We start from the raw sequence: 27,912 nt of genomic DNA on the forward strand, positions 1-27,912 counted from the left end.
AAAAAAAAAAAAAAAAAAAAGGTCGAGTCTCTAGATCTGAAGCTTGCAAGGTGAGCTTCGGTGGGAATTTGGATTTGGAAGCCGTTTACCGCTCACAGCCGCAGATGCATGTAGTGTTATTTTGTGGCATTGGTCAACCTTAATCAGGTCACGGAAGTTGCCGTCATTTGCTGCACTATAGACCTCGAGTAAGAGAGCGACAGCGGAAGAGAGGCAAAGGATAGAGGGAGAGCATAGAAAACCAAGACTCAGGTATGAAGACCCCGACGGGATTTCAGTGGCTTGTATTTTCATCCCATCAACGCGCAAAGCACCTCGGCAACTTTGTGTGACAAGCGACTATGTGGCATAGTGCCACCTCGTCGGTTGGCTCCTGAGGCGCTATACCACCCGATGGTATTGGTGCCTGTCCCTTCTGAAGGGAAAGCTAAAAAAAACAAGGACGAAGGAAATTCACAAAAGGCTCTGTTCCTTTTGATCGTCCAAGCATATCCATGTATTGTGAGTCCGGCAGCAAAGATCACTAAGCAATTTGTTAGCAAGGCTGCAAGATTGACTTTCCCAAAAGCGCCATCCACAACATGATATGTACCTATTTGGGAATTAACACACCTTGAACATGCCAAGGGCACTCTTGTCGTGTCGTGGGGATACCATGCCACACCGAGTAAGCCTTACCCCAGTGATGTTTTTTTTTGGCATGAAAATACCCGAGTCGGGCTACAATCAGCATGACCCTTATATGTAATAGAATGGTTTTTTTTTATTTGTTGCCAATAGAGTTCTTAGAAGGGTCGGCCTGCAGAACCGAGATTTTGAACCTTTTTTTGTTTCTTTGCGGATCTGGGGGGCTTGGTGAGGCAAACGTAGGAGAATTTGTGTAAGCCAAGGTACTTTTTATCACCGACTTCGCCGCCCAACTCTACACTAAGTTCAACTACCATTTACTTTTTTTTACCTTTATTTTCCATCTCGGGTAAGGGGAGTTGAAAGACTAGGCATTCTTTTTATTAAAGTTTAGTCTCCATGCTTCAAGTTTCCCAACCCGGGCGGGGGTTTTCTAGATCGAGAACTATCATCGTCGACTTTTTTATTGTCTTCTTTTCTTTTGGGACCCTTGGATCGCACTTTGGGAAGAACAAAAAAGAGATACGGTTCGATCTGCGCCTCCTAGGTTTTTGGTGTTCGAAAGGAAAACGTTCTTTTTGGGTTTCATCAGCCACCATATAACTGTATGGCCTCGTATCTAATGAAATATATCGTCCCCGTGACGAACCGTCATCTAACCTCCGACATCTCGTTGCTATCTGACTGGAAAGACAAGGCGAATATGGTGTCCCGACTGCTTGTCTTCTCGCCATCCAGCGTCACAGACTAACGGGTCTGAGCACGATTGAAAGAAAATAACTATTAAAAGCTCAAAAGAAGAGAAAACAAAAGAAATAAAAAGAATGGATAACCCCATAATTTCCACCAAGGAGGGTATGGTCAGCCGGACCCTCCAACCGCTACCGGAAGAACACCGCAAGGGGCTGCTGGCCGTCGTGGCCGTGTCGGTCGCGTCCCTCATCGGCGTCTCGCTGCTGTTTCTCCACCTCACCGTCAAGCTTGTACGCTGGCACGTCAAGTCGTGGCGGCGGCGGCGGCAGCAGCAGCAGCAGCAGCAGAGGCGGGCCAGTCCCGACGCGGACCGCAGACCGCCGACGGTGGACTTGAGCCTCGGTCTAGCGCCCGAGCACTTCCACTCCCGGCGTCAAGACGACACTGGCTCGCGGAGATCGTGGCGGCGGCAACCCGCGCCCCCCACCACGACGCCGCACGCCCGCGAGCCGAACCAGTTCGTCGTGCTGCTGTACAACCTGCTCCTGGCGGACCTCCACCAGAGCGTCGCTTTTGTGATGAGCACGGTGTGGCTGCGCGAGAACGCCATCCTAGTCGGCTCACAGACGTGCTGGGCGCAGGGTTTCTTGATCTCGAACGGGGACCTCGCCGTCAGCCTGTTCATCACGGCGATAGCGGTGCACACGTACCTCGTGATTGTTCACGGCTGGAGGCCAACCCAGAAGGCTCTCATCCTCAGCTGCGTGTGTTTGTGGATGTTTACTTACCTGATGGCCGCAATAGGTATCTTGGGGACAGTGAATGGGTCTGCGGTTGGTGGTTTCTATGTGCGGGCTGCGGCGTGGGTAAGTTGAAATTCCCAGTTAACGAGAGGCTTTTTGTCTCTTGTGTCTAGCTTTAATAAATAGAGCAACAAAGAAGTGAACAAAAAGAAAAGGCTAACACGAGAGAAAAAAACCTTCTAGTGCTGGGTTAACACTCGCCTCCAAACTGTGCGTCTGCTGACGCACTACATCTACATCTTCATGTCGCTCGCCATCACCAGCGGCTTCTACATCGCAATCGTCATACATCTATACTCACGAAAACGCCTACAACGAGGCATCGGTAACAATAACAACAACAACAGCGTTGAAAGCCTACCCGCGCAGAAACAGGCCGCGGCGGCTGAAGTATCATCATCATCATCATCATCATCAACATCATACTCTACCTCCTCACCATTACCAGCCAACAACACCTCATACAACTCAACCTTCCTCATCTACCCACTAATTTACGTCCTATGCACGTCGCCGCTGGCCATCGGCCGGGCGTGGACCATGTCGGGCCGCAAGGGGTCGATCCCCTACTTTTGCGCGGCGGGGGCGCTCATATCAGCCAATGGGCTTCTCGACGTCCTGATCTGGAGCTGCACGCGCCGCGACGTCGTCTTTGGCGACGTGGACGAGACGGCCGATGCGCTGGGGCTCGATTCGTTCTCGTTTGTGCGCACGCCGCGCGACCGCAAATACGGCAACATCATAGTCGTCGAGGGTGCCCTGCGCCGCCAGCAGCTTCAGCAGCAGGAGCAGACGGTGCTGGCGGGCGATGCGCCGCCCGAGGTCGGGAGGAACAAGACGGCGGGCGCGGGCGAGGAGCCGACCAAGGGGTCGTCGAGGAAGGGTCGGTATGGGTCGCGCAGGGGGAGGAAGGCGTGGCTGCACGACGGCGGCAACAGCCAGGAGTGTCTGCACGGTGGGATAAAGATGGAGACGGTGACTACGGTGGTGGTCGAGGAGGACCTGGAGGCGAGAGCGAGGCTTTTTGTGAAGCCCGAGGATTATATTGCAGTAGCGGGTTCAGCACCGTCGCTGGATACGCAGGCTGGGTCCCAAGACGAGTCCGAGACGGATTTATGGGCTGGTCCGGGGGGAATTGGGACGGTCCAAGGATTCAAGCAGTCGGAGTGATACAGAGTTGCACAAGGCGACGAGCACACATAACGGATTTTAGTCGGACGACAACATTTTTCGGCCAGTTTCAACTTCTTTTTTGGCGACAGATCAAACATATGAATTATACCCCTTTTTTATGCAGACAGAATCTGGTGTTGACCTTTTTCCCTGTCCTTCAGTTAATTGGTGGCATTGATCGTCATAAGACGAAATCGTACCGGGCCCGACACTCGAGTAACAAGTAGTGACAGCTTATCAAACTTGGGTTGGTTGCCCCTTTTCTGGAAACAAAGAAAAAAACACGAGAAGATATACATTGATATTCGAATAAAAAAAACCCAGTCACCCTAGACAAGCAGTAAACTGGCCAAGGCGGCGATTATTTAAACCCAGAAAAACAGGCCTCAATATGGCCCAAGAAACACAAAACCTCTTCAGCCATGACCCCAATCGGCCATGCTACTCATATCAGCGCGTATAGTTCAGGTTACCAGCGTCCATGACGTCCGGCACGTCACATTAAGCTGTTACGCAGACTCAAGGATGTCTGTTGTTAGAGAATATGGTCCCCAAATGGGATGAAGCTGATACTGTTGACTGGTGGTTTGCTCAACATGCATCCGTCAGATTTGGTGGCTTCGTCAGCAGTATACAAAACATGTGCCGAACCTGCTTGTTAAAATACACCCGCGTCGCAGTCTGGCGCTTAAGCGCTAGAGACGCTAGGGGGATTCTCTCCTTGGACAACAACAACAAGAAATCAGTAAAAACAAAGAAATCCATCCTCATAAAAAATGTACCGCTCTTTTCTCCTCACCCTCCTCACCCTCCTCACCCTCGGAGCCTCAGCCAACAGTGCCACTTCCACCCACACCACCCTAGAATGGCACATAGCAGCCCGCCACCCAGACGGACAATGCGGCCACACCCAGACCGGCATGCCGGCCATCCTCCAGAGCCAGCAGCCAGAGTGTCCACCTCCCATCACCAAAGGCTTAGAAGAGGCCCTCGGCCCTCCAGACTGGGCACCCTGGACGCACGCGCCCTACTGCGAAGCCAACACGACGTACTGCGTCTTCACCAACGCCGCCTTCCAGCACGGCAGGGGCTTCAGCATCGTCGCCACGCCCGAGGCGGTGGCGAGCGTGCAGAGGCTGCTCGAGTTTGCCTTTGCGGCGCCTGCGAGGTCCGCAGGGTCGCGTCGTATGGATGCCGGGCCGGGCGGCGGAACTACTACACTGAACAGGAGCAGTAGCAACACCAGCCACCACCGCCCCGAGGATGAGAACCCCCTTCCCGCATGGAAGGTTAGAAAGATCCCCGGCAAGGGGTTGGGAATGGTGGCGACGCGGCGCATCCCCCGAGGCGAGACGTTTCTAGTCGACTACGCCGCGATAGTGGCCAGCGTCGAGTTCCCCGGCAGAGTGAATCGCGCACAAGGGGTTGAGCTGCTGAATCGTGCCGTCGGCCAGCTTCCGGAACCCGGCAGGGTGCTCGGACTGGCGAGGTCGAGCACGCAGGGTGCTCCCGTGGTGGAGGACGTCATGAGTACCAATACGTTATCTCTCAAGATCGACGGAGAGGCGTACATGGGCTTGTTTCCGACGGTGTCGAGGATAAACCACGCCTGTGGTCCCAAGTAAGTCATTTTGGGGGGTATTTCTTTTTTAACTTGTTTTGATTGTGATGTTCAGATACTGATGCTAGTGTTATCGTAACAGCTCCCAAGTTCAGTTCGACCCGGCAACCCTCTCGCAAAAGGTCTATGCTTTTCATGACATTGAAGCCGGCGAAGAAATCACCATCAGCTGTCAGTAAACCCCCCCTATCCTCCTCAAACCGCCACACCCCAACTAACGATCATCATGAATCCCTCTTTCCACAGACGCAGAATTTGGCATGACCTACCAAAAGCGCCAATCGACCCTCCTGCGTCGCTGGGGCTTCAAGTGCAGCTGCGCGCTGTGCAGCGCACACCCGTCGGCCGTGGCCGCGTCCGACGCCCGCCGCACGCGCGCCGTCTCGGTTTGCGACGGGATCCTGGCCGCCGTCGAGGCGGGGAGGCTACACGACGCCATTGATCTCGGAAAACAGCTCGTCGAGCTCAGCTCCCAGGAGAGGTTGGTGTCGAGCCTGGGGGACCACTACGAGGTCCTGGCCAGGCTTCACGTGAGCGTGGGGGATCTGGAGGGCGCGGGCGGGTACGCGAGGCGGGCGCTGGATGAGATGAGGGTTTTTGGCGGGAGCGAGGCGTATGGTTCGTTTGATGAGCTGGATTTGTTTGTGAAGAGCTTGGAGATGAGGACGAGGCGGGGTTGAAGCCCGTTTTCGGGAGTTTGTGCATACTACTTTTCTTTTTTTGGGCTATTACGCCATTACCAGTCGAATAGGATATGCTGTGAATTTTATTGCTACCAGACTAACAAAAGAATGTGTTGAGATGAATAGTAATAATAATAATACACTTTTGATGAAAGTCACATCACTGGATTAAGATAGAAACATGGTGCAAACCAATTGTTCCCTCTCCCTTTAATCCACAACTTTCAACATCGAATACGCTTGGTGGCTGATGGCCTTACGTACAGTGTCAAACGGATCCTTCCTGCGCCTCTTGTTCTCTTGTACGTCTACCTCCTCTCCATCCTCGCCCTTCACGACCTCCATCAGATCCTCGTCCTCATCTTCAGGATCCTCGAAACCACCACCATCCAGAAACACCTTGAGCATCCCCTGGCTGTAGCCGCTGACCAACGCCGTGCCCTCCATGGCCGCGGTAACCGGTTTGGGTGCTGTCGGGTCGCCGTGGCCCGTTAGCCCCGCCCTGCCGCCCGCTAGATTCCAAAACACAAGCTCGGGCATCTCGTAGCCGGCGGCGCGATAGGCGTTTTGAATCCGCTCGTAGCTTGTGGACCACGCAGTGGCCTTGGTGTCATCCTCCTTTAACGTCCCGTCGTCATTGTATTCGCATTTCGTCCATTCAGCCTGGTCAAAATGCATGTCCGAAAAAACAAACACCCTCTTCACCATGTCTTCTGGCTTTATCCTGTGCTTCAACGCCATGGGCAGGACAAGCTTCTCAAACACGGCGGCAAAGTCGGTGCTCATGCCCCAGTCGGCTCGCTTCATGGCCGCAACCTTTTGAGAAAGCGAGGCCTTAAGATCTACAGACTGAATAGATGGGTCTGTGCTGAATGTTATGAAAGTGCCGCCGAATGGAGGTTTGCACACTTCAGCAACGAGCAGCGATAAACCAATGGCCGAGTCCATAGGGCAAGTCTTGTCCTTGAATGTAGGATGCGACATGCTTCCGCTGACGTCGCAGACGGCGATACTGTTTTCGAGCGTGCCGCTGTCCCGGATCCTCTGCACGAGCGTCTTCCACTGACCATCTGCCACTTTCACCTGCATCTCTGCAATCTTCTCCTCCACCAGATCGTTCTTCCCTCCACGGCCGGCAGTCAAGCTAAATCCACGCTGGACGCTCTTGACTAGTACACTGGGGGACAAGACGGCGCCGGAGATGTTGGCTGACCCTTCTGCCACCTTGGTAATGTACTCATCGAAGCGCTTCTCGTCCTTCTTGACAAAGATTGGGGTATAGTTTTTCATGGCAATGGAGGGCACACGACTGTAGTGGATGTTCTCAAACGTGTTTGCCGACATGTCCCGCTCAACCACTTCCAGCTCTTTGCGAAGGGCAGAAACATCCTTCCGGTAACACTCACGGACGTGGCGAATAAAACGTTCGCGATCCTTGGTGGCTTGATCTGCAGCTGATGAATGGTCGAGAGTCTCAGCAATCGTCGAGGTGATGTATGTGTGCTTGTCATGAAACTGTGCAGCAGTGGGTGCCCACTTGGCACAAAGCGAGATGTTTCGCTTAGCCTGTGGCTTGTCATCTCGAAGGCGCCCAAGGTCAATCTTGAGCTGCTCAGCAAATAGCCTGGCAACAGTCAAGTGTAGAGCTCGATAGTTTGGGTCATTCTCGAACTTTTCGACGGCCATCTTGTGTCGAGAGTCCGAAGTTGCACGTCGCTTCTCCTTGGCTTCTTTCTGGGTGAGTCTGCTGATCCAATCATCTTTGCCTTGGTGCACGTTGAGAACATCCTTTGGATCTGCCAGAGGGTCAAGCTTGCCGTTGACCGCGAGGGCAAGAATATTGACCAAGTCCTTCCAGTAGCCATGCGACACCCCATTCCTGACGTCGTAGTGCGCAGGGTCGTTCTCGTCAACCTCGGCGACTTCCACAAAGACTGCTTTGTCGGAATCCTCGCCCTCTTTCTCCTCTACCTTCTTCTGAATGACTGGTCGGCTCAGCCAGCGCAGGTTGGTGATTAGGGTAGCTGGGTGTTTCTGGAACAGCCATCCCGCGCACCTGTAAAATGTGTGGCGGGAGCTTTTACCCAAGTGGATGGACCGAGCATTGAAGATGATCTTGAGAGTGGCATCAGGGTCGCAGTCCCAGGCAAGGTTGAGCAGCTCAATTAGACGCGGTCCTGAAACAACATCTTCCAACTCGGCGAAGAGATCAACCAGAGCGTTTTTGGTAGATCTATATGCCACGTCTGAATTCTCTGTGAACATCTTGTTTTCCATATCGACCACCGGTCCATCCTCAGCTTGATCTTTGCCATCGTGATGAATGTTGAGGTCAATGCCGCTCAAGACCTCACGAACATCTTCGGTGGTCGAGGGTGGCGTCAGAATGTCACTGACGCTTGCCTCTGTGGTTTGGGTCATTACATCGTCCTTATTTGCGCAAGACTCGACGTCAACTGCACCATTGTTGGAAGTTTCACCGATGACGACAGTGCTTTTGACAAAGACATCAAAGTCCTTGTCGGACAAGTCGAGCGCTTGATGTTTAGGCAGGGACACTGGCTTTTTCGATTTGAGAAACCATTGCTCGTTTTGAGATGTTGCCATCCTGAGCGCAACCTCTGCAAAGTTCAAATGGCGTAACTTGAAAGAAGATGCAATGAACCAGGACCTCAACGATTCTCTAGTTGGACAAATGGCCACCAATGCAGAGAAAAATGGGACAGGGGAGTTTGGATTGAAGTAAGTGCGATGATGCCAATGAGTTGACCAACCTAGTTGCAAGTCAATAAATAGTGAAGCAAGCCGGAATTGCGTTCTGCTCATCCTTTTGCTATAACTCACAATGGTCTCAGGTTGGTTAGGTATCGATCAGATAGATACTTGGTGGTAAGTTGGTCAGACGGCGAAAACAATCTTTTGTTTGACCGTTTTCAAAAATCAACTTCAGGATTTCCATCGCCGGGTCAATGCACCAAACAATACAATCAAACATACGTTACACATTCCCGGCGGTAAGTGAGTCAACCAGGTGGTGTTGGTACAGAAGCAGTCAAGGGTCATCACCAACAAGCACATCATGCACTGGAGGGGTCCATATGAGCACCAGAGACTCGATAGCAAGGTGGGGTTGTCATACGAGCGCTGTTGGCCGTACTGCAAGTCTTTTTTGCCGCGCGCCTGCCGCTTGGCTCTGTGGTCAGCTCTGGGTTGTTGTGGCTTTTGGTTGGGGTCCTGATACATTCCAACGCGGTTGGCGGGTTAGTTTAATATGGAGCCGATTGCCAAGGGTCCAAGGAGGCTTTTACTAGACAGCCCGTCCTCCAGAGGCAGCTAGAGGTCACCCTGCAGCCAACCATTGTGATCACAGTGGGGCCACCTGCATCTGCATCACTGTGACACACAGACCGAATTACCCCAAATGGGAAACGATTTTTGACAAGGGGTGAAAATCGGCGTGAAGACTCATACCTCACTAGTGCCGGAGAGTTTCCCCCCCACGAACTGACCCCGGATTCAGGGATCAGGAGGCGGGTCGGGAAGAGTGAATTTGTCTAGAGAGAAGCCGGTTGTGCAGGACAGAAAAGAAATGGAGAGTGAAAACTAGGCAGAGATAAAAAAAAAACCCCGACCAAACTAGGACTCGAACAGGAGATCAGTCCCCTTTAAACCGGAAAATGAATGTGAGCAGCGCGAAGTACCAAGCATGCAAGGTCTCGATGTTTGTAGGAGGTCAGTTTGCTAGAGATCGGAGAGTCCAAAACATCTTGGCTTTTCCCCTGTATTATACCGCTAAACTAACAGCCCGGAGGCTGGTTAGACCAGCCGTTGCCTGCTCTGTCGTGCTGCGGGCCGCTGGAATCAGCCGTAATTGTTGGGGCCGAGATGCTGCTTGTTGAACAGGCAAGCTTAACAAGGCACGTCATTGAAAAGCCGATGTCTACAAGAAGCAAAACAAAACGAAAAGAAGAAGCATAAGGAAGCAAAGATGGCGGAACGGCCCTGAAGCCACTCAAGTCATGTTAAAACTTTGATTTGCTTTTTGGCTGCTTCACTGATGGTGTCTTCCTTGGAAATCGACCTTACAAAGCCCAGAATAGGCCATCCCGATTATTGGTTATCACTCGATCGGACTCGCATCCACCAATCAGAGCTGCAAGATGCGTGCATAGAGTCGGCCCTTCTTGGCCCAGATGCAGAAATGGGTGTCTTGAAATGTCGGAAAGCCACGGGCAGTATGTCAATATTATCCGTACTTGGTCGGAAATACTTCAATTCAGGCCAGTGATATCAATAGAAATTGACACAAGGAGTGATCCGCATACCGCAAAAGTAAAGAATAGCATGTAGAGTGACCTTGATCCACTGCTAAGGACGACGCCTCCCAAAGAAGCGGTCAAAATGTTTCTCGCATGACGCCATTGTATACGTCCCTCTACAGGATACGGGAGTACGGAGTACGGAGTATAGTGACTACGATCTGGTGGAGGAAGTGCACAAAGACAGGAGTGCTCAAAATAAAATAATAAAAAAAACGTATAGAGCGAAGCCGACCTATTTCAGCGTCATCGCCTCTATCATAATCTGCGTCAACAAGCCTCCACAAAAAAAAAAAAAAAAAAAAACCACTTTCCAACCCATATCTTCAACATAACACAGTTATCACTAGCTACGATATTCACCATGAATGAACTTAACGTCTCGCTCCGCCACGGCCTGGTGGACGTGTTTCAAGGCGAGACCGTGGCGCCGTACATGCCGCCACACTTCTCGAGCCCGCAGATGACGACGGCCTGTACGTTCATCCTGCTCAAGAACGGGCAGGATGTGTCTCCACACTCAATCCTGGACATGCACGCTCGCTCAATTAGGGGTCCTCCGGAATTATCAGCTCGTAGCGGCTTCAGAACGAGAAACTTCATCGGGGAACCAGGCCAGACCATTGCTTCTTCTGTTATTTTTGTCCCAGTAACATCGAGTAGGACTACATAAGAATTCTTCGCTAAATGGCACCATGGTCTTGGGGGAGCCGAGGGCTGGTACAATCTACTGAATGTTCTGACAAATATGCAAAAAGTTGAGGTCATGCTACTGGCAGCTTTTCTTCTACAGATCAAATCTCTCATCCGAATTTCGTGTGTGTGTGTGTTTAATTAGCACTTCACGGTAGAACAGAGAATATGAGTAGAGAGTGTTATCCTACGAAGACAGCAAATTTGACAAGTAGTATTGACATCTGTCCCAGTTTATCCTCAGGTCGACCTCCAAAGGCGAAAGAATTCGAGCGGTTGGTCACAGTAACCATGTACATTGGCTTGCAGGAGCCAACAAATACAAATATGCAGCTGTTTTGCTCAAGGAGACCCTAGACGTACGCGTTTAGCGAATGATATACGGAGGCTGCCGGGGGAAGCACTCTGGGGTCGAGATTTCAGGTATATTTGCTTCTCGCATGTACGTAATATTTTAGCGGGTAAATACTGACGTTATTGCCGCTTTTGCAGCAAAGAATCTCGACACCGCTCATCAGGGGGTATATTCGATAAGCGAGACACTAATACCTGGCTGGCTCCATACAAAAGAAGGTTACCAATAGGATACTAGTTGAGAGGCTCATGATAGGTAATAGGGACATATATCAGGCTCTCTGTGTGAGTTGAGCTTGAACGTCACTCCAAAGCGTAAATTCGTCGAAAAGAAATTTCTCTACATTAGATTCGAATGCAAAAGCCTCCCAACAAGTTTACAGACTATCGTCTGTCATGAACAAAGCAGAGTCCTATCATCATTGTACTTGATGGAGATGACGAGGTGATTTTGTCGCAGTTTTTAATACAGAAGCTTCAGTGTTTTGTCTTTAAACCTTCTGTGTTCATGTTCTGCATGTCAACAAAAGTTCTACCACAACACTCCTATGTACTCTATTGCTTTCTCGGAAGAAGTTCACCCTACTCGTCACAATGCCGGGACACATTGCTGCAACGCTATCCCGGGATGAAGTCTTTCACAGTCTGTGCTGCTTAAACATGGACGCCGGACTCTCTATTTCCTGGAACAACGGGGGAGACGACATCCGGGTTGGACAGTCAGTACCATACAATCAGGCTCAGGGCCAAAGGCCTGTAGACCTCAAACTACTCAAAGCAGATGTACACAGCTGGAAGCAAGTTCTTATTCGTTGTGGAAGCAGGATGATTTCGGGGATACCAACAGACGTGGTTTAGTGAGAGACGCCATTCGACGGATACATTGTGATGATGCTGTAGCAAGAGTCAACGAAAAGCGACACTCTTATGTAAGTCTATCAATTGCTTGTAGTCGACATCGGATCCCATGGTGGCCCCCACATTGACCCCAGTTCCGGGCGTGAAATCGTGAGCTATGTGGCCCCTCAGCCAAGGAAGACGCTGGGGCCGCCTCTCCCCTACGTGTGTTTGGTGCTTCGGCTCAAGGATGAAGCAACCACGGGATCGTTCTTGGAAAAAGTTCAAGATGACCCAAAGATTGTGAGCAGACAAGCCCGAATGACCCAACCTTGATCACAACAGTCCCTGGAGTCTGTGTCTCTGGGGACCCTTGGAGTGACGGTTCTGATGGGTTGATGAGGCAATATCCAGAGAAACCTCGGGCTGTGTGAAGTGGTTCTCGGCAGACTTGGGCTGCATTCTTTGCATAGGTAACCCAAGAATAGAGGGAAACTGTGCGAGGAAAAGAAAGCTCGGTTGTTTGGCCGGCGATGGCTCATATTAGTCACGGTTATAGCTTGAGTAGAAAATTCTCTGACTCAAGTTCTATCTGGGGAAGGACATCAAGGGGGATGGTCCCTGAACAACTCTACGATCTAGGTGGCACACGAATATACAATGCTGCTGGTTTATCCAAAACCGAGCACGAGCCGTCCCTGCTTGGAAACTTGAGGGGGAAAATGGTAACTCTTAGTGTATCTCTTAAGAGCCACATTGGGATCTGGGTACTATCTTGTGTGTATCTGATATAGGGGATGCCGCAAGAGATAGGAAGTGTTTTTTTTGCAGTCTGGAGGTACAAAGTGAAAGATGCCAAGTCTTCAATGAAGGACCTTGAATACAGCGCGTTTGTACACAAGTCAAGATACCTCAGAGCAATCCATGCTGTGGCGAAGAGAAAGAGAGAAGACCAGTATGGGTGTATAGAGTCACAGGGCCCCATTGTGTGAATTGAGGTTACACACCAAAGTTCCACGAGCTGAAAACGTACAGGAGGCCACAGGCCTCTAGAATCTTGGCCTGCAGACTTTGGAGTTGTGGCTGTTTTGTCTGCAAGCGAAGCAAACACTCCATTAGCCAGTGAAGTCCTTTGACAGAAGAAAGAAATTGCATTCATGCTGACGTAGATGGCCCGAAAGAAGCGGTCAAGCTCTCTCACGTTTTTTCTTGATTTGAAAAAAGGAGTAGGTAAAGGGCTATCATTTCGTCTATAAAAGGGTCGAGGTTCGTCTCCAGAAGCGAGTCTTGATACCTTTGTTATTGGGTTTTTTTTTCGTTTCAACAACAAGCGCAAACAGCCAATCTCCGCATCTACTACTCAACTTCATTCGAGATAACTTCTCACTAGCCATGCCTCATATTATGCAAGCTCTGGTAGAGAACGGGGTCATCGACCTCCTGGGTCACATAGAGGTCCAGCACAAGCTCATGGTTCAGTTCCCCGGTGCTCCGCTCTTGGAGCCGGGTCAAGCCTTTCTCCCTGGGCCAACTCCGGCACCACCCCTGATTTTTACCGAGTTCGATGTGAGCAAAAGTTCCTTTGATCGTGCTGGACCCAGCAAGCTACAGAAATTCTGACCGTCCTTTTTTGCAGGGAACTGGTAATCACTATTTGTTGATCATGGTGGCACAACACCCTAGCCAACCCCCTGACAGTCAATTTTGTCACTGGGCTGTGGCAGGCGTTCCAATCTCCGGCGGCACCGTGGAGTTTGAGCAAGGGCAGACTATCTCGCCCTACAAGCCTCCCAGAATTGACGAGGACAACCCAGGACGCTATGTGTTCCTTCTGCTCAACCCCAAGCCTAGCGCGGTGTTCAACCTCGGGGGCATCATTGCTGAGTTGGGAGGGATGATGGGCCATACGGGGGCCCCGGTGAAGTTGAACACGCGACAGTTCCTGCAAGGCAAAGGTCTGGAAGTAGTTGCCGCGACGGTCTTACTGGGGTAAGGCTATCTTGGAGCTCTTTTGAGCTTGGTCTCAAATCTCAAATCAAAAAAGTTGGTTTGGCATATGGCAGTTGGGGATGATACTAGGCTTGTTTTAGTGGAAATTCGGCGGTCCGGCTGGTGTTCATGGCCAAATCTTCTCGATTTTCCTACCTAGATACCTACCTAGCTAGTTGGTCCAACATGGTTATTTTCCGGGATTGCCGTCTGTGTAAAAAGAATGGTAAAGAAGACACACATAAAAAAGAATTGGAGATAATGTGCATATGGAAACCGAGCCAACAATCAAATTGTTCTTTATTTGGAAGGCGAAATTTTGTAAACGAGTACCTCACTTGAGAGTAGAAAAAAAAAAAAAAAAAAAAAAAGACTAGAGTCTCACTGGGTCTCGAACTCGATAATTTACAGCCAGCACTCTTAGGGTACGTTGTCGGCCTAGGTGTTTGGGTAACTAAGATAGGTACCTGAGAATAACCCCGAGAATTAAAGTGCAGAACAAACAAACGAATTTCCCATTAGGTTAAAGAGAAAAATAGCTTCATCGCCCCTACAAAGACCTGGCTGGCGCTGGCGACATTGTTTGATGCGAGAGGGACAGGTCTACCATAGTACGATAGGGAGGAAAAAAAGAAAGGAGATAGGTAGATAGAGCAAAAGCGAAGCCTAGGGTGAACCTAGTAATTGATGTGACACTTCCCTGGAAAGGAAGCTACGTTCATCATAATCTGATATTTTCAGCTACTTCGCTGATGATTGAGTGCTAATTGCCAACCTATAAAGGCAAAGCGGCCAAGTCACTTAGCCAAGCCTTTGGCGACCAATGCACGTGTAGCAGGGAGGAAAACACGCTGAGGCGAGTCGCGGCTAATGATTGGAAGGTAGAATGCTGCAGCCATGACCCAGTGAAGCAAACCCGGATCTACGTGCTAAGCATCGCAATTATTATTTTGTTGTTGCATGAAAAGATAGTAGTGACAAAAATAAGATATTATGGAAGAAAATGCAAGTTGAACAAGTTTCGAACCCGGTGATTAGGGATTTTCTTTTGAGAATTTGGACCAAAAGGGCTCTCAACTGTGACTGTGCTTACACCAACCACTACAGCAAAGCGACATTTTGGATCATGTCAGATGTAGGCAGAGCATGGCAAGGCGCTCGCTCAGCCAGGGCCAACAAGTCTGGGATAGGGAGTGCGAGTAGAAGGATCAAAAAAGGCTACAAAGGCCAAAAAAAAAAAACAATACTACGAGACAAAAGCGAAGTCCAGGGGAGCCTGGGTGTCATCTTGATGGTATGTTGTAGCTACTTCGCTGGCGGGAACCACTTGTTTGAAGAATTATATACCTTAGCTTGCGAAGGTACCTCCTAAAGAACAGACAGACCGACAGACAAGTGGGGCCAATTCCAGTGTTAGCTACTGTAGGTCACGTGTTCTCCGACAAGGATACCCCGACCATACGAAACAGGTGAACGGACAACGAAACCCCACTCAGGTCATTCCGACCGACGCCCAGGAAAATTCGCGACGGTTCGTTCCAGTGTTGCTGTCAGGTGCACACTGAGGCAGGCTGGACGCATTGCTAGATACGGCTGACTGAGGGAACAGGCAACACAGTCGACCGCTTGCTTTGGAAAGTCTAAAATTTCGACTGAAACTCCGACTTTCTGCCTGAACACCTGTCTCGTCCTCGTTCGGGATCTGGCAGAGGACAAACTACTTTCTTTAACCTAAAAATTTGGTCCGTACCAGGTTTCTATCTTCATTGTCCATCCAAGTGACAAACAACCTCGTTGGTCCCGCTCAAGTCACGGCAGAGGCAGAGACAATGCAGCAATCCTACGTCGGATTATGACCTCGATTGACGACCTCGGCGGCAACGGCCCTAGGCTGCCAACTCCGCCAGTCAACACGGGCGTCCTGCCCGTCCTGCCGCCTGGTGTGGAGCCGCTGGACAACAACTCCCGCAGCAATGCCGCTACCGCCGCCTCGGCAGCCGGCATGCGCGCCTTCACCGCCCAGGCCGTCGCCTTTTACTTTCGCGCTCCGGCAAAGGCCTTCTTCCGCATGCGGGTCGACTACCTTGCCTTTGCGCGCAACATCCACCTCGAGCGACAGCGACAGCTCCAGGAGGCTGCCGCTGCGTCGCCTTCGAAGCTGAAGGATGTCGTGCTTTGGCTCCGGGGGACTACCCCCGGTGTGCTGACGACTGCCATTCGGCAGCAGGGCTGGTCAGTAGTACCGGAGCACGTGCTCCCTCCATTGATGGCCAACGTGGCTGTCGGTGCAGTTCTCTACTCCAGCTATTTGCACATTTTGGGCCATCTGCACGAGGAATCATCTCGCGCAACCAAGCGAGTCTACCCACCGCCATGCCCTCAGGACACCTTCGCCGCTGGTTTCATGGCCGGCTGCATCCAGAGTTTTGTTGCCGCCCCGCTAGACGCCATCCAAGCACGCTACGATCATCGTGCATTCATGGGTGCTGAGACCACCGCTGCATCCACCGCCGCCAAGCCTCCGAGCATGTGGACCTTTGGCTCCGCCAAGCTCCGCGAGATCGGGCTGCGCGGTGTCTTTGCCGGCTGGAGCATGTCACTGGCCAAGGACAGCTTCGGCAACGCCGTCTTCTTCTCCACCTTTGAGTACGTCAAGGCCCAGAGCTACTACAAATTCGTCAAGTGGTACTACGGGGACCTCAGCGAGGCCATGGTCGACGTTTTGTCCAGGCGACGGCCATTGTCTTCGCGCCTCGACTACCAGAATCTGCCAAATTCGCAGGCCCACATATCCGCTGGTGATGATTTGCCCGCTGCACCGACCGTCATCCGGCCGCACTACGCCATCGAGCCCGCCTTCCTCCTCGCCGCCGGCGTGTCCGCCTCGATAGCGCAGCAGGTGGCCGTCTACCCCATCTCGCAGCTGCAGCTGGAGCACTTCAACCACCTCGAGGACCTCGACGCCGAGGCGAGGAGGCACCGCGCGAGCCCGGAGAAGCGCGGCTGGAGCATGTGGCGCGCCTACTATCGCGCCTACCAGGAGACCTGGGCGCAGTGTTCGGCCGTCGCCAAGTCTGAAGGTAGACACATGGCGTCGTGGCTTTATCGTGGTTTCTGGTGGAACACGCTTCGGCAGGTTCCCAGCACCAGTGCTGGTCTCATCATTTTTGAGTTGGTGAGGCGCAAGTATGGTCTCGGTGGCGACGAGGTGCGGATCACAAAGGACGGTTATGATATCTTGCTCAGCTAAAGACCGTGTTTCTTTTTTGTTGTCTGCAAACTCCTCTCAATCTCTGTATTGCAATTTGTTTATTCTTTGGCTTTAGACCGGCGTTGGTTGGTGGATTGGCTTGCTTGTTTTATACTCATGATGGACCCCTGGCATAGACAGACGCTTTACTGGATATACTATACAAAAAAACATTTCTAATCATTCTTGAACCTCCCCGTCCCTCAGTCCGACCAATTATCTTCGAGATTAGCCTCCATCGCACTTTTGAACTGTGCCACTGTATCATCCACATCCTCGAGCAGGACTGGAAAGTTTGCGGTCGTCTCAAAGAACCCGCCATGCAATGCAGAAAGACCAGGGCCAGCGCTAGAACCCTCGCCGTTGTCATATTCCCCCGTGGCCGGTATCTGCAGCCCGGCATTCCTCGCAGCAACCTCCAGCGGCCCTTGTAGCGACGACACGCCACCCCAGGTTCCATCCTCTGCCATCCCCGAGACGCCAGGACCCTTCAGCTCATCCCTCCACGCCTTCTCAAACACCAGACCCAGCTCGGCGTACTTTTCCGGACTCAGAGGCGTCGGCGGCGGGTCCTGGCCCGTGACCATCTTGAAGGTGTGCGAGTCCAGCAGCTGCACGTTCAGAATCTTGGAGCTGCCTACATCCCACACCCGGGGATTCTCATAGTCGGGCTCGATGTGCTGTTCGATCTTGCCGCCGGCTCCAATCCCTAAAGCCTCTGGAGTTGTCGGTGGCTGGATTTCGAGGTTGATTGTTTCTCCAATCAAGGCACGGACCGGGTATGCTGCTCAGAGGTTAGTTTTGCTGCTGGATGAAAAGGAGTGGCATTTGCTCTTTAGCGAAATAGTCGACTTACTATCTGCCAGAGGCTCGTCTTTCCACCACAGCAGTTGGTTTCGGAGCTGTATCCCTGTCAATGCGAGTAGCCGGACCTTGACAGAAGACAGCTGTTTACCCATATATTCTCGAGGTACTGCAACTCTGTAAACAGAGTCCTCGTGCTGGACTACGATAGTCTTTTCAAGACTGGGTTGTGACGAATCCCAGTGTGATGAGACAGGTGCAAATCTCAATCCCATTGGTCCTAAACACTCATTAATGGAGTGCCTAGCTTTTTGGACAGAGTGAGGATAAGAGCGTCGGGATGGGGGTACCAAGGCACCAGTTGGATGTGACAGGACGTCTCTAAAACTAGATGCAGTACCACGTGGATAATCTCTGGCGATGGTGAAAGCCTTGACACTGTCTATTCCGGGACCAGCGAGAAATATTATGTTGCCAAAGAAGTTCGGGCCGCGGCATCTGATCACATATTCATGAACTTCCGGCTCGGCCATCTTGAGCGTCATCTCGTCATTCAGTATTTCCGAAACCCCCGAGGCCCCTGTGACGGTAAAAGCGGTGCCGGCTACGCAAACGCCCAGGAAACTCTGGACCTCGCTTCGTAAGTGGCCTATGGTGCTTTCGGAGTTCATGATAATGCAAAATTTGGGTTGCGGCATGACCGCTGCGTTCCAGGCGTACAAGCTTGCTGTAGTGACCTCGCAGATGTAATCGCTTTCGGGCATGGACCCGATCGGCATCTGAGATTGACCAGTTTAGCTGTCTTGCACCAGACGAAAAATCAGAGGGAGTCAAGAGCCAAGATCTATGGGCTTCACGCAACTTACGGTTATCATGTCCATGACCTTGTTTGTTGAGGTCTGTGCTGTGTCCGGCTCAGTTCGAGGAGTTCCTCTTCGTACATCGCTCCAAGTTTGAACGCGGAGGATGCCAGGCTTCGTGTTTTCTCTTCGCCAGACGCAGAGGAGAAGTCCAGCCCTGTTTTTGTAATTCATTTTGCTTACAATCACGGCCCCAACCCTTTGGAAATTCTCGTTCATGTCAAACTACCCAGGGCGGCTGATATCAGCAAGACCGGTTCATTGAAGGGCAATAGCAATGGATATGTTCCTCACCTGCAATCTTAACACGTTGCCATCGTCTCCATGGTCTTTTATGTCGAATGCTATAGCTTCGGGCACGTCGGCCTCAATCTCAAGAATCGGCCTGACTCCACCTACCGGCCCATCCTGATGCTCCTGCGTAACTTGAGGCTCGTTCGATGGGAGCTCATGAACAAGGTCTGACAGCGTTTTCTTCCTGGGAGGAAGAAGTTTCTTCATGTCCTTGATGTGGATGGCATCTCCGGCGACTAAGCCCTGCTCTCTAGGTGTCTTGAGAACATCATATCGCCTTGAAACCTTCCCCCTCAAGTAGAGATCATTCTCCACGGAGCCAGCATGCATGCTTCTGACATCGTGCGCCGGGATTACTTGGAGCTGCAAACCGCCAAACTCGTCGTGTCCCTTCACTTGCCACTCGACAGATGCACCGGCAGGGATCTGTTCATCTCCGTCGCCGCCTTTGTTCGCGTCATCCTCTGCCGTCGAGTAATTCTTCCGCGAAGCCAAAACCATCTCTGTAGCTACGAACTGCCGCACAACTCCAGGCTCGACCGAGGTGCCATCCAGTCTCTTCTGGCTCGGAGACACAAGATAGTCCTGATTCTTGGCCAGAATCCTTTTCTTGGGCAAGATAGTGTCCATCGTGGCGCAGTGGAGAGGCTGGCCGGAAATGGTGTTGATGCCACCGACAAAGGGCCGCACGGCGAACTTCGTCGACGTGTTCGGTCCGGCTCTGATGAAGTTGATCCACATGGCTTCCATTTCTAGGACAAAAAAAAGACAAGTTAGAATACTGAGCTAGTTTCAAGGTGCTGAGAGAGAATCATCTTGGACTCACGATACATGGGCATGAAGATGCCACCTTGAGCTGCCATCGAACTCGGCATTCTATCTTCAAACATCTGCACATCAAACAAAGGGAAGAACCCCGTGGCCGGAGGTAGATGATATGTCTCATCACACCAAGGAAGTCGAGCAGTGCGCATAAATGATATCGCAAGATCAGGTTGGTTGATATCTCGACCAAGCGCAATTGTGTCCGACAACACGGTGGGTTCTGAATCGCCAAGGCCGACAACAACTTTGGACTGTTTGATATCGGTGACACGCGAGCGGTCTACAGCTGGCGCAGTGTTTGGCAAACCGGCCTTCCTCACAGCTTGTAGTGGTCTGGGGAAAGCTCTGCTGAAGAAGGCTGCTATCGGCTGGTCAATGTTTATCTTGAAACCCTTCTTCGGGTTGGCGCAGGACCGCCCGCATGTAACCTCGACGCGGCTCGTGAACTTGTCATACCAGGTATGCTCGATTGGTACGCGTCTACCGCAATGAGCAGTGAACTTTTTGATTTTTTTTAGATCTTTTTCTCACAGAAACGGTTACTTGATCGTTAGTCTGTCCCAAAAAAAAAAACCAACTAAGGACAACGGCACCTGACGGTGGATGTTATATGGGGATGCTTGTACCTGGAATTTCATTTATGATTTCCTTGCCAATATTCTCCACCAGCATATCTCCTGGGAGGCAAAAGTCATGAAAAAACTCCTCCTCTCCGTAGGTCTCTGGTGTAAGCTTTTTCTTGAGCCTTTGGATTCGGATGACGACATCGTTTGGCTTTGGCGTAGACAAATCTGTTGACGTGGACTTCCTTTTAACTCCATGATACTGAACCTGTGACTCCTCTGCTGATTCTGTATTTGCTAATACTGAAGAATAGCTAGCCTCAAGGGATCGTGGTATACCTGCAGGGGTTTGTTGGGGGCTAGCAAAGGAGTTTGTGCTAAGAGCGACTGGCGCATGTGTATGAGACTCAACTGGACTAGCAACGCCAATGCTCTTGCCAGCAAACGATCGAGTCACAAGCTTTGCCGTCGTTTGCAGGCTTGACATTGGTGTTACAGAGGATAATTGACCTTCTGTATTTCCCAACAAAGTACCTGGCTGTGAAAAGAGGCTGGGCGATGCATAGTGGTCTATCCAAACACGAATTAGCTTGCAGACTCCAAGATAATAAGCATACCCAATGCTTGTAGTACTGACTTTCATCTTTCTTACAACTTGACAAAATCTCCATGATAGTCTCCTCAACAATCTTGTAATTGTCGCTATCAGAAGATCCGAATCGGCACATGCTGCGATGGTTCGCATTTAGAGGCAGCACAATCTCGTTGGGCAGGCCAATGATGGCAGAGCTCTCTGGAACAACCTGGTTTGCGTTCATGTTTCCATTTAATAAGATCGCTCAGATGAATTCCTCGCTCGCGGGTCTTGCTTACCAGAGTCGTCAGGGGCCTTTCAACCTGTTGCTCCGTAAAAGTCCTGATCTTCAAGCATGTTGCACGGTGCACAAACTGCCTGGAGATCCCAGCGAGCATATCCGAGTCCGCTTTGAGGGTCTTGAGCAGCTCCTTGTTGATGCCTGTCCCGAGGGTGGCGGTGTTGACGAGGCTGGTGAGTATTAGTCCCCAGGACGCCAGGTCCGATCCTCGGTGAGGTGTTCCCATGAAGACAATGCCGATTGTCGAGTCCAAGATGTCACCATAGTTGACATGCTCCATGTACGCCATGATCAAGGCCTGGTTTATGGCTTGTTAACGGCAGCCCCTGCAAAGAGCGACGAGTACAAGAGACAATAGACCTTTTTGACCACAATTCCTCCGAGACTATGCGCCACGAATATAAGCGGACGACGGCTTGCCTACCGGGTTTAGGACACATATCAGCGAATCCTACTCTTTCAGTTCAAAGTTTTTTGGCAAGCTACCTTGTTTCTTATCCGCAATAGCCTCAGCTTGTTGAGGAGTTCTCCAGAGAATGTCTCAACTCCCGCCTTTGACTTGCTGAATGCCAATTTGGAGTCATAGCCAAAAGTCATGATTCTAGCCGTCTTGACCCTCTCGGGGAGGAAGTCTTCCAGCCAAAAGTTCCCGCTGTCGGGGTCCGTCCATGTTTTCCGTGCGTCTCCATTGAGACCGTGTACTGCAACGATACTGTCACAATAAAGCAGTCAGCCAACAGATGCATAATGCAATAAACCCATCGCAAGTCGAGGGTTATGTATACTCTGCTTCCAGACATATGTTGTCTATCTTGTCCTCTGACGTCGGATACAGCACGAATAAACCATGCGGCTCCTTTTGGCTCGTGTCCGCTGTCTTCTTGCTTGTGCTGGTGACGAATGGGTTACGAAATGACAGCATGTTTCAAGATGGGTACAGTGTGTTCAATATGAAAACGACTATAGTGAGCGTACTTGATTGATAAATTACGGGCGGGGGACAAGATGAGGGGTATTCTGATGTTATCATATGGTGTGAAGCTGAAGACAATACAAAACCATCGCAACGGTTAACGTACCCAGGATTCATGTCAGCAGCTCATTCCCGGCCTCAGGCTAAGCCCATCCCACCCGTTTCAGTCTCGAAAATCGTACGGTCATGAACCAGAAAGTTCCGATCCTTTCTAAACCACCATTCCAAAGTCCCATGCTGCGACAGAGTTATCAACTCCTCGCCTTCTCCCACGCCAACCTCGGACGGTGGCACATTGGTGATGCATGAAAGCCGGCCAAGGCTTTCCCCCACGACTCTTTTCTGATAAAAGTGCAACGTGTCCCGACTGCTTACGTGCAAGGTCGGGAGCTGCACCCAGTCTGGTCGGAACTGGCCTACGCAGGCACGACCGCCATCGGCGTAGCAGACGACCATGCCCATGACAACCGGTGCCGGCGAAGTTGCCGTGCGGCGATCTATGCAGAGCTGCAACTCGACAATGTTCTCGAGAGAGCATGAGGTGTAGAGCCACTGCCACACAAAGCTATCCAATAGGGAATTATCTCTGCTCGGGCTGATGGAAGGACGAGATGGCATTGGTGGCGGGTTACTGTCGTCTTCTGCAACCATCACAGGCGCCATGCCATCGATATTATCACCCCCGATTGCAAAGAGCAGTTGATCACGCCCAAACATTGGAAAATCATCCGGATATTTGAATTTCCTATTTTGTCGTTTCAGGCTCCTTTGCTCGAAATATATACGGCATGGTAGGTTCGGGTGCATGTAAGCAATGCGCCTCCACCTGATATTCTCCTCGTCTCCAAAGGTGCCAAAGACGCGGGATCGCCCATGATTGGTAAATAACTGTGATTTATTGTCAGTTTCGAGACTAGGCTTGATCCAGCGCTAAAAGCCACAACAAACTGACAACCGCCAATATGAACTAGGCCTGGATGGTTATAGGAAGGACATGCTGACTTACGACAACTCCCCGAAAGATTTCCTCCCAACCCCAGGTCTCAGCATCAATAGATGGATCCATGGGGACTAGCTTGTATCGAACCCACATCTCAGACACACGTTCGCCCCTATTCATGGGCATATAGATCCAGTAATATGGATTTGAAATAGACAGGTTATCCATAAAAGCGACGTCCAAGTCATCAAGGGAACTGTTTCCAGGGCGTTCACGGTGAGACACAATGCCCTCAAGGATGCAGTTGAGTCTGTCATTGACTCTGCGTACTGCCACGCAGAGCCCCAAGGTGTTGGGCAGGTTCAGATCATAATGCCTCATGTGAATGATTGAAGGAGGTGAGTTTTCTGAGGGCCATGTTTGCCGCGAGGGCAAATTGATCATGCTCGGTATTTGAATGACTGGATCTTTCCAGTAAACCACTGGCATTCTATCCCTCTCGATATCCCGAGGAGGTTTCAGTTTCCGAACTTTGAGTCCCTATCGAAGGAATACAAGGTTGTGTTAATCTAACAGACGACAAGGTTGAGCTTCTGTCGTCATAAACAGGCTGGATATACGTGAGATGAGGAACTTACATCAGTGCGGCTACTCCAATATGTATCTCTGGTAGGTCTTGCAATATGCATCCACCAAGCACCAGGAACTTCAGGATGCTTTTTTTGCCAATTAGACCGCTGCCCAGGAGGAACGAAGAAGATTTGTCGAACACCAAGATGATCCACAGCAATCAGAATGTCTCCATGGTTCGAATCATTTGGGTCTCCCCTGATGGGAGGTACAACAAGCCTTTCATTCGCTTTACCGCCAGCGACTTCATCTGATTTGTTGCGAAGCTCCCGAATATAATGTCGCCCGTCCATCTTGAAATATGAAGCGTACAACGGCAAAGCCAAGTTAACCGTTGTGTCGGAGGTCTGCTTCCAAGCAAACGTGCTTGCCACCATGGCAAAATGTCGATCCAAGAAGCTGGCAATATTGAGACAGATCTCAAGAGGAAGCTCTAAAAACTGTCGGTGCTGCCCATGTCCACCAAGAGATGACTGCAAGCCTTTTACAAGTTTAGATCGATAGTACTCAAGGCGACGGCGCTCTTCAGACAGACTGGGCCGGAAGACATATCTCGTGGCGGCCAAAAAAGGCCCTTGTTCGTGGTTCCAAGGACCACGGGCTTGATGGCAGTCGAGGTGGAAGCATATTGCTGGAAGTGGCTGTAATATCTTGTTGATATAGGGGTGGCCAAAGGGATGATCAGCCAAAGTCATGTGCAAAGTGATCTTGCGGTCATCGTCGTGGCAGTCTCCGTTGTTCACAAATGTAAACCAAGGCGAAGTGATGCCATATCCAAGATCTGGTATAAGAAGGATGAGAATGTTTCATCGTTGAGAATTAGCAATGAGAGTCTAACCTAGTCGACTCTAATTTCCAGGTACTTACATGCCACAAGCAAATCTCCATCTTGCACGGCGATTTGGCAAAGCCTGCACCTTGCCTTGGCAATACAGTAAGCGCGGTATTGACCTTGACTTTCAGTTTGGGCTGGATTAAAGAAGATCTCCCCTTCATCGTCTGTATCTGGGGGGAAAGTTCCAGAGTTAGGTAGTGGCCGGTGAGTACCTCGACGCACTTGTATCCTGGTTCGAGACGCCTCCAGGTTGCGTTGCCTGCGTTGTCTCTGGGGTTGCGCCTCGTCTGCTGTTGATAAATCAGAGTCGGGTTGTTCCATTTTCAATACATACAAAAAAAGATTCACCAACCTAGAAGAAAAGTGAAGAGAAACGACGGAGGCACAAACCTGCCCAACTGAACGAACGATCCGGATGATTTATTGGCCTTGTACTTACTCGACCTACAGCATATAGTTGCCGGGCGCCACACCCTCCCCTGAAAGTACCCACCTACTCCACTACTTCCGCAAGCCCGTAGAGGATTGGCTCAACCGGGACCGAGCGATGGAGCCCTACAGAAGGACGCTAGACGCATTTACGCAGCCGCAGTCCCTGTGGCCCTTTGCGTATTTCGTGCACCCATCATCATGCACGCCAATGCGTTTCGCTGCTGCGGGACGCTTTGGTTTTTTTTTTTTTTTTTTTTTTTTTTTTTTTTTTTTTTTTTTTTGCTTTCCACTCAGACCCAGGTCGTGAAGGAAGTCATGGACACTAAGATGCTTGACAAAGGACATGAACAGCCCCGATGGACGATGTGGAGGTGCTGTTTCTCATCCCTTGCAAAAGATGATGTCCACTCCCTCCCTGCTCACACCTGCCTTGTGCCGAGTCCGGGTGTACTCGGGAATCGTCAATCTCTTGCGTACCTAGGTACATTACCTTTGCCATTATCGTCAGAATACCTCCCTACTCACCCGATCCCCCCTGGCCTGGATCTCCTTCAACACCTGGTCCAACTTGTTCTTATCGACCGTGGACGACAAGGAAGCAGCGCGGATCGCTCTTCTGGCAAGATGGAATCGGCTGACGCAGTTTTTTTTTTCGTCTGCTCAGAGTTTTCTCCGGCCTCTCCCGTTGCTAGACTAGAGGAGAAAGTATTGCCACAACCGTCGGTCCGGTCATATCAAGGACGCATGTTTCTTTCAAAGAACTAAGGTGGTAGGTACTTAGGTATGAGCCAGTCCGAATGCCCAACTCTACCAAGGGCAGCGCCGTGATTCATCAACAGACTCCAGTCCTGCATCAAGATACGCAAAAGTGTGCTTCAAGGGATGCAGCCATGGCTTGCGTATTTGATTATGTGGGTTGCTACCTACCTAGTGAGGTACTTTATTTTCTGACTTCTTTAACTTTGTATACCAGCAAAGGAAAATTCGCTCTAGACTTGCTGGCCGAGAGCTGACTGGGAGAATTACACCCACCACAAAACATTGAATGTGACAACACTTTGGGGGCATCATCACGTACCGCACGCCAGGTGATGAAGACCAATCATGGAGTAGCGACAACAAGACTACTTGGGTACTTATGTCTGAGACAATGAAAGTCTCTCCGGGAATTTCTCATGTGCTTCGCACGGCACCATTCTCTTGTTTTGTTTTTCAACACAAAAATGTGAAAGAAAACTGGGTGCTTAAATCTTTATTATCTAACCTGTGCACAAGTTAGTTTTCGCGTGTATACTAGGTTGTAAAGCGCGCAACGGGTATTCTCCCTACTTTCCGAAAACCATACTCACAAGTCGGACAATATGTCATATCGTTGGGCGTGACAGGATACACATCCTCCCCATAAGTGGCGTTGAGAATAACCGAACCCACGACATCGCCCGTTTCCAGCCTAATCCACGTCTCGACCTCTCTCCGCTGCAGCATATCCTCAGTCACAAACACCTGCCGCGCACCTCGAATCCAGTTGCCATAACCCCCATATCCAGAATGCTGCCCAAAGCAGAGGTCGATGCCGCTGCCCTCGACGGTCATTCCCGGCACCAGGCGGTCCCACTTGTAACACCACGTGTCGCCGTGATCGTGCCCGAAGAACATAGCCATCACCCCCGGCGTCTCCACCATCGCCTGCATGAACGGAACATCCTGGCCGCCGTACGCACACCCCGCATTGTCCCGGCCGTCCGGGCACCACCCCTGAGCCTGCGGAGAGACGGGGTAGTCATCGTTGATGCCCGGCTGGAGACGGGGGTCGACCGAGTCCCTCCCGCGCTCCGTCTGCAGTGCATGGGCCGCGTAGATGGGGATGTGCGTGAAGACCAGGCTCGGTATCACTTTGCCGCCGAACCGGGCCCTGAGCTGGTTCTGTGTGGCGCGGAACCATTCCACGGCGCTTTCATGCACCCAGTTCTCCAGCCCGACCAGGTTGCCTTCCTCGTCCATTTCCTGGTAACGCCAGCCGCCGCGACTGTCAAAGAACCAAAGGATCATTTCTGGGGTGCAGTGGCTTTCGCCACCCCTGCGAGGAGGCCTGCAGTCTGCGCCGTAGACCGGTAGGTAGTAGTTGCTGGTGCCTGCCTCGGGGTCGGAAACCATGTTTGTCGTCAACGAGCCCGGGTACCGACGCTCATGCGTCAAGATGCTGCTCCCGGACAGGTTGTACTGATGATCGTGGTTCCCGTATGTGGATGCCCAGCGCAGGCGACGGTCCACCATTGGACCGACGATTTGGTCGATGTATGCAGTTGAGTTTTCGAGGAATGCGTTGTCTCCGGTGATGAGGTCCCCGTTCAAAACGACTAGGTCTGGTCGATCCGAGTCGAGGACCTTTTGGATGACCTTGACAGAGTGTATATCTTGTTGAGGACCCCATTGATCCCATGCATCTTTTTTCTGGGTGTCAATCTCATCTCGGAGTCTTTGGCAAGGCTAGTCAAGAACTGGAAGGGCAAAGAGTACTGACTTTCTCCAAAGTGTAGGTCACCAAAGATGGAAATATGGAATGTGCCATCTTTGTTGAACTTTAATGGGTCATTTGTCAGCTCTTTTTTAGACACTGCTTCTGCTGAAGCGAGTAGTTTTAATGAAGAAGCCGCAATTAACAGCACTAGACCGACATGGATATCTAATGCCCTCATTTTGGCACGCAATATACAATAGACCGGTGTTCAACAATAAGGCGATATGTAAATCAATAAGCCATTTTTTTTCTATACCACACAATGGAATATATATTCACTTCACAGAAACGGCATCGCATCCTGCATGTAAAACTCCACAG

General features: G+C 51.0%; 12 protein-coding genes across 12 annotated transcripts; 6 read left to right on the forward strand and 6 right to left on the reverse strand.

Annotated features, from left to right (window-relative positions):
• Positions 1–1,451: 1,451 nt before the first annotated feature.
• Positions 1,452–3,293, forward strand: PgNI_05873 (uncharacterized protein; the record flags this gene model as incomplete). The annotated part of the gene is made up of 2 exons (XM_031125903.1): positions 1,452–2,186; positions 2,307–3,293. 2 exons carry the CDS (start codon positions 1,452–1,454, stop codon positions 3,291–3,293), a joined length of 1,722 nt encoding a protein of 573 aa, XP_030982620.1.
• A 779-nt stretch (positions 3,294–4,072) lies between these two features.
• On the forward strand, positions 4,073–5,597 carry PgNI_05874 (uncharacterized protein; the record flags this gene model as incomplete). The annotated part of the gene is made up of 3 exons (XM_031125904.1): positions 4,073–4,917; positions 5,000–5,088; positions 5,164–5,597. 3 exons carry the CDS (start codon positions 4,073–4,075, stop codon positions 5,595–5,597), a joined length of 1,368 nt encoding a protein of 455 aa, XP_030982615.1.
• PgNI_05875 (uncharacterized protein) lies at positions 4,324–4,926 on the reverse strand (the record flags this gene model as incomplete). Its single annotated transcript, XM_031125905.1, has 2 exons — positions 4,324–4,570; positions 4,667–4,926. 2 exons carry the CDS (start codon positions 4,924–4,926, stop codon positions 4,324–4,326), a joined length of 507 nt encoding a protein of 168 aa, XP_030982614.1.
• Positions 5,598–5,810: 213 nt separating the features above from the next.
• Positions 5,811–8,207, reverse strand: PgNI_05876 (uncharacterized protein; the record flags this gene model as incomplete). Its single annotated transcript, XM_031125906.1, has 1 exon — positions 5,811–8,207. One exon carries the CDS (start codon positions 8,205–8,207, stop codon positions 5,811–5,813), a length of 2,397 nt encoding a protein of 798 aa, XP_030982617.1.
• A 2,076-nt stretch (positions 8,208–10,283) lies between these two features.
• PgNI_05877 (uncharacterized protein) lies at positions 10,284–10,592 on the forward strand (the record flags this gene model as incomplete). Its single annotated transcript, XM_031125907.1, has 1 exon — positions 10,284–10,592. One exon carries the CDS (start codon positions 10,284–10,286, stop codon positions 10,590–10,592), a length of 309 nt encoding a protein of 102 aa, XP_030982616.1.
• A 2,603-nt stretch (positions 10,593–13,195) lies between these two features.
• Positions 13,196–13,796, forward strand: PgNI_05878 (uncharacterized protein; the record flags this gene model as incomplete). The annotated part of the gene is made up of 2 exons (XM_031125908.1): positions 13,196–13,369; positions 13,440–13,796. 2 exons carry the CDS (start codon positions 13,196–13,198, stop codon positions 13,794–13,796), a joined length of 531 nt encoding a protein of 176 aa, XP_030982623.1.
• A 1,836-nt stretch (positions 13,797–15,632) lies between these two features.
• Positions 15,633–16,118, reverse strand: PgNI_05879 (uncharacterized protein; the record flags this gene model as incomplete). Its single annotated transcript, XM_031125909.1, has 2 exons — positions 15,633–16,002; positions 16,036–16,118. 2 exons carry the CDS (start codon positions 16,116–16,118, stop codon positions 15,633–15,635), a joined length of 453 nt encoding a protein of 150 aa, XP_030982622.1.
• On the forward strand, positions 15,645–17,042 carry PgNI_05880 (uncharacterized protein; the record flags this gene model as incomplete). Its single annotated transcript, XM_031125910.1, has 1 exon — positions 15,645–17,042. One exon carries the CDS (start codon positions 15,645–15,647, stop codon positions 17,040–17,042), a length of 1,398 nt encoding a protein of 465 aa, XP_030982840.1.
• Positions 16,389–17,161, reverse strand: PgNI_05881 (uncharacterized protein; the record flags this gene model as incomplete). The annotated part of the gene is made up of 2 exons (XM_031125911.1): positions 16,389–17,038; positions 17,158–17,161. 2 exons carry the CDS (start codon positions 17,159–17,161, stop codon positions 16,389–16,391), a joined length of 654 nt encoding a protein of 217 aa, XP_030982937.1.
• Positions 17,162–17,227: 66 nt separating this feature from the next.
• Positions 17,228–24,962, reverse strand: PgNI_05882 (uncharacterized protein; the record flags this gene model as incomplete). Its single annotated transcript, XM_031125912.1, has 13 exons — positions 17,228–17,826; positions 17,899–18,625; positions 18,713–18,931; positions 19,001–19,752; positions 19,827–20,345; positions 20,452–20,958; positions 21,041–21,191; positions 21,262–21,561; positions 21,750–21,964; positions 22,419–23,124; positions 23,243–23,716; positions 23,815–24,587; positions 24,674–24,962. 13 exons carry the CDS (start codon positions 24,960–24,962, stop codon positions 17,246–17,248), a joined length of 6,213 nt encoding a protein of 2,070 aa, XP_030982938.1. The 3' UTR covers positions 17,228–17,245.
• Positions 24,963–25,375: 413 nt separating this feature from the next.
• Positions 25,376–25,793, forward strand: PgNI_05883 (uncharacterized protein; the record flags this gene model as incomplete). The annotated part of the gene is made up of 2 exons (XM_031125913.1): positions 25,376–25,554; positions 25,738–25,793. Coding segments are annotated over exons 1-2 (222 nt in total), but the record flags the coding sequence as incomplete, so codon positions are not given.
• Positions 25,794–25,943: 150 nt separating this feature from the next.
• PgNI_05884 (uncharacterized protein) lies at positions 25,944–27,884 on the reverse strand. The gene is made up of 3 exons (XM_031125914.1): positions 27,595–27,884; positions 26,423–27,517; positions 25,944–26,337 (listed from the first exon to the last, which is right to left on the reverse strand). Exons 1-3 carry the CDS (start codon positions 27,767–27,769, stop codon positions 26,333–26,335), a joined length of 1,275 nt encoding a protein of 424 aa, XP_030982933.1. The 5' UTR covers positions 27,770–27,884; the 3' UTR covers positions 25,944–26,332.
• Positions 27,885–27,912: the final 28 nt, after the last annotated feature.

The sequence above is a fragment of the Pyricularia grisea genome, chromosome I (genome assembly GCF_004355905.1).
Source record: "Pyricularia grisea strain NI907 chromosome I, whole genome shotgun sequence".
In the NCBI taxonomy this organism is placed as follows: Eukaryota; Fungi; Ascomycota; class Sordariomycetes; order Magnaporthales; family Pyriculariaceae; genus Pyricularia; species Pyricularia grisea.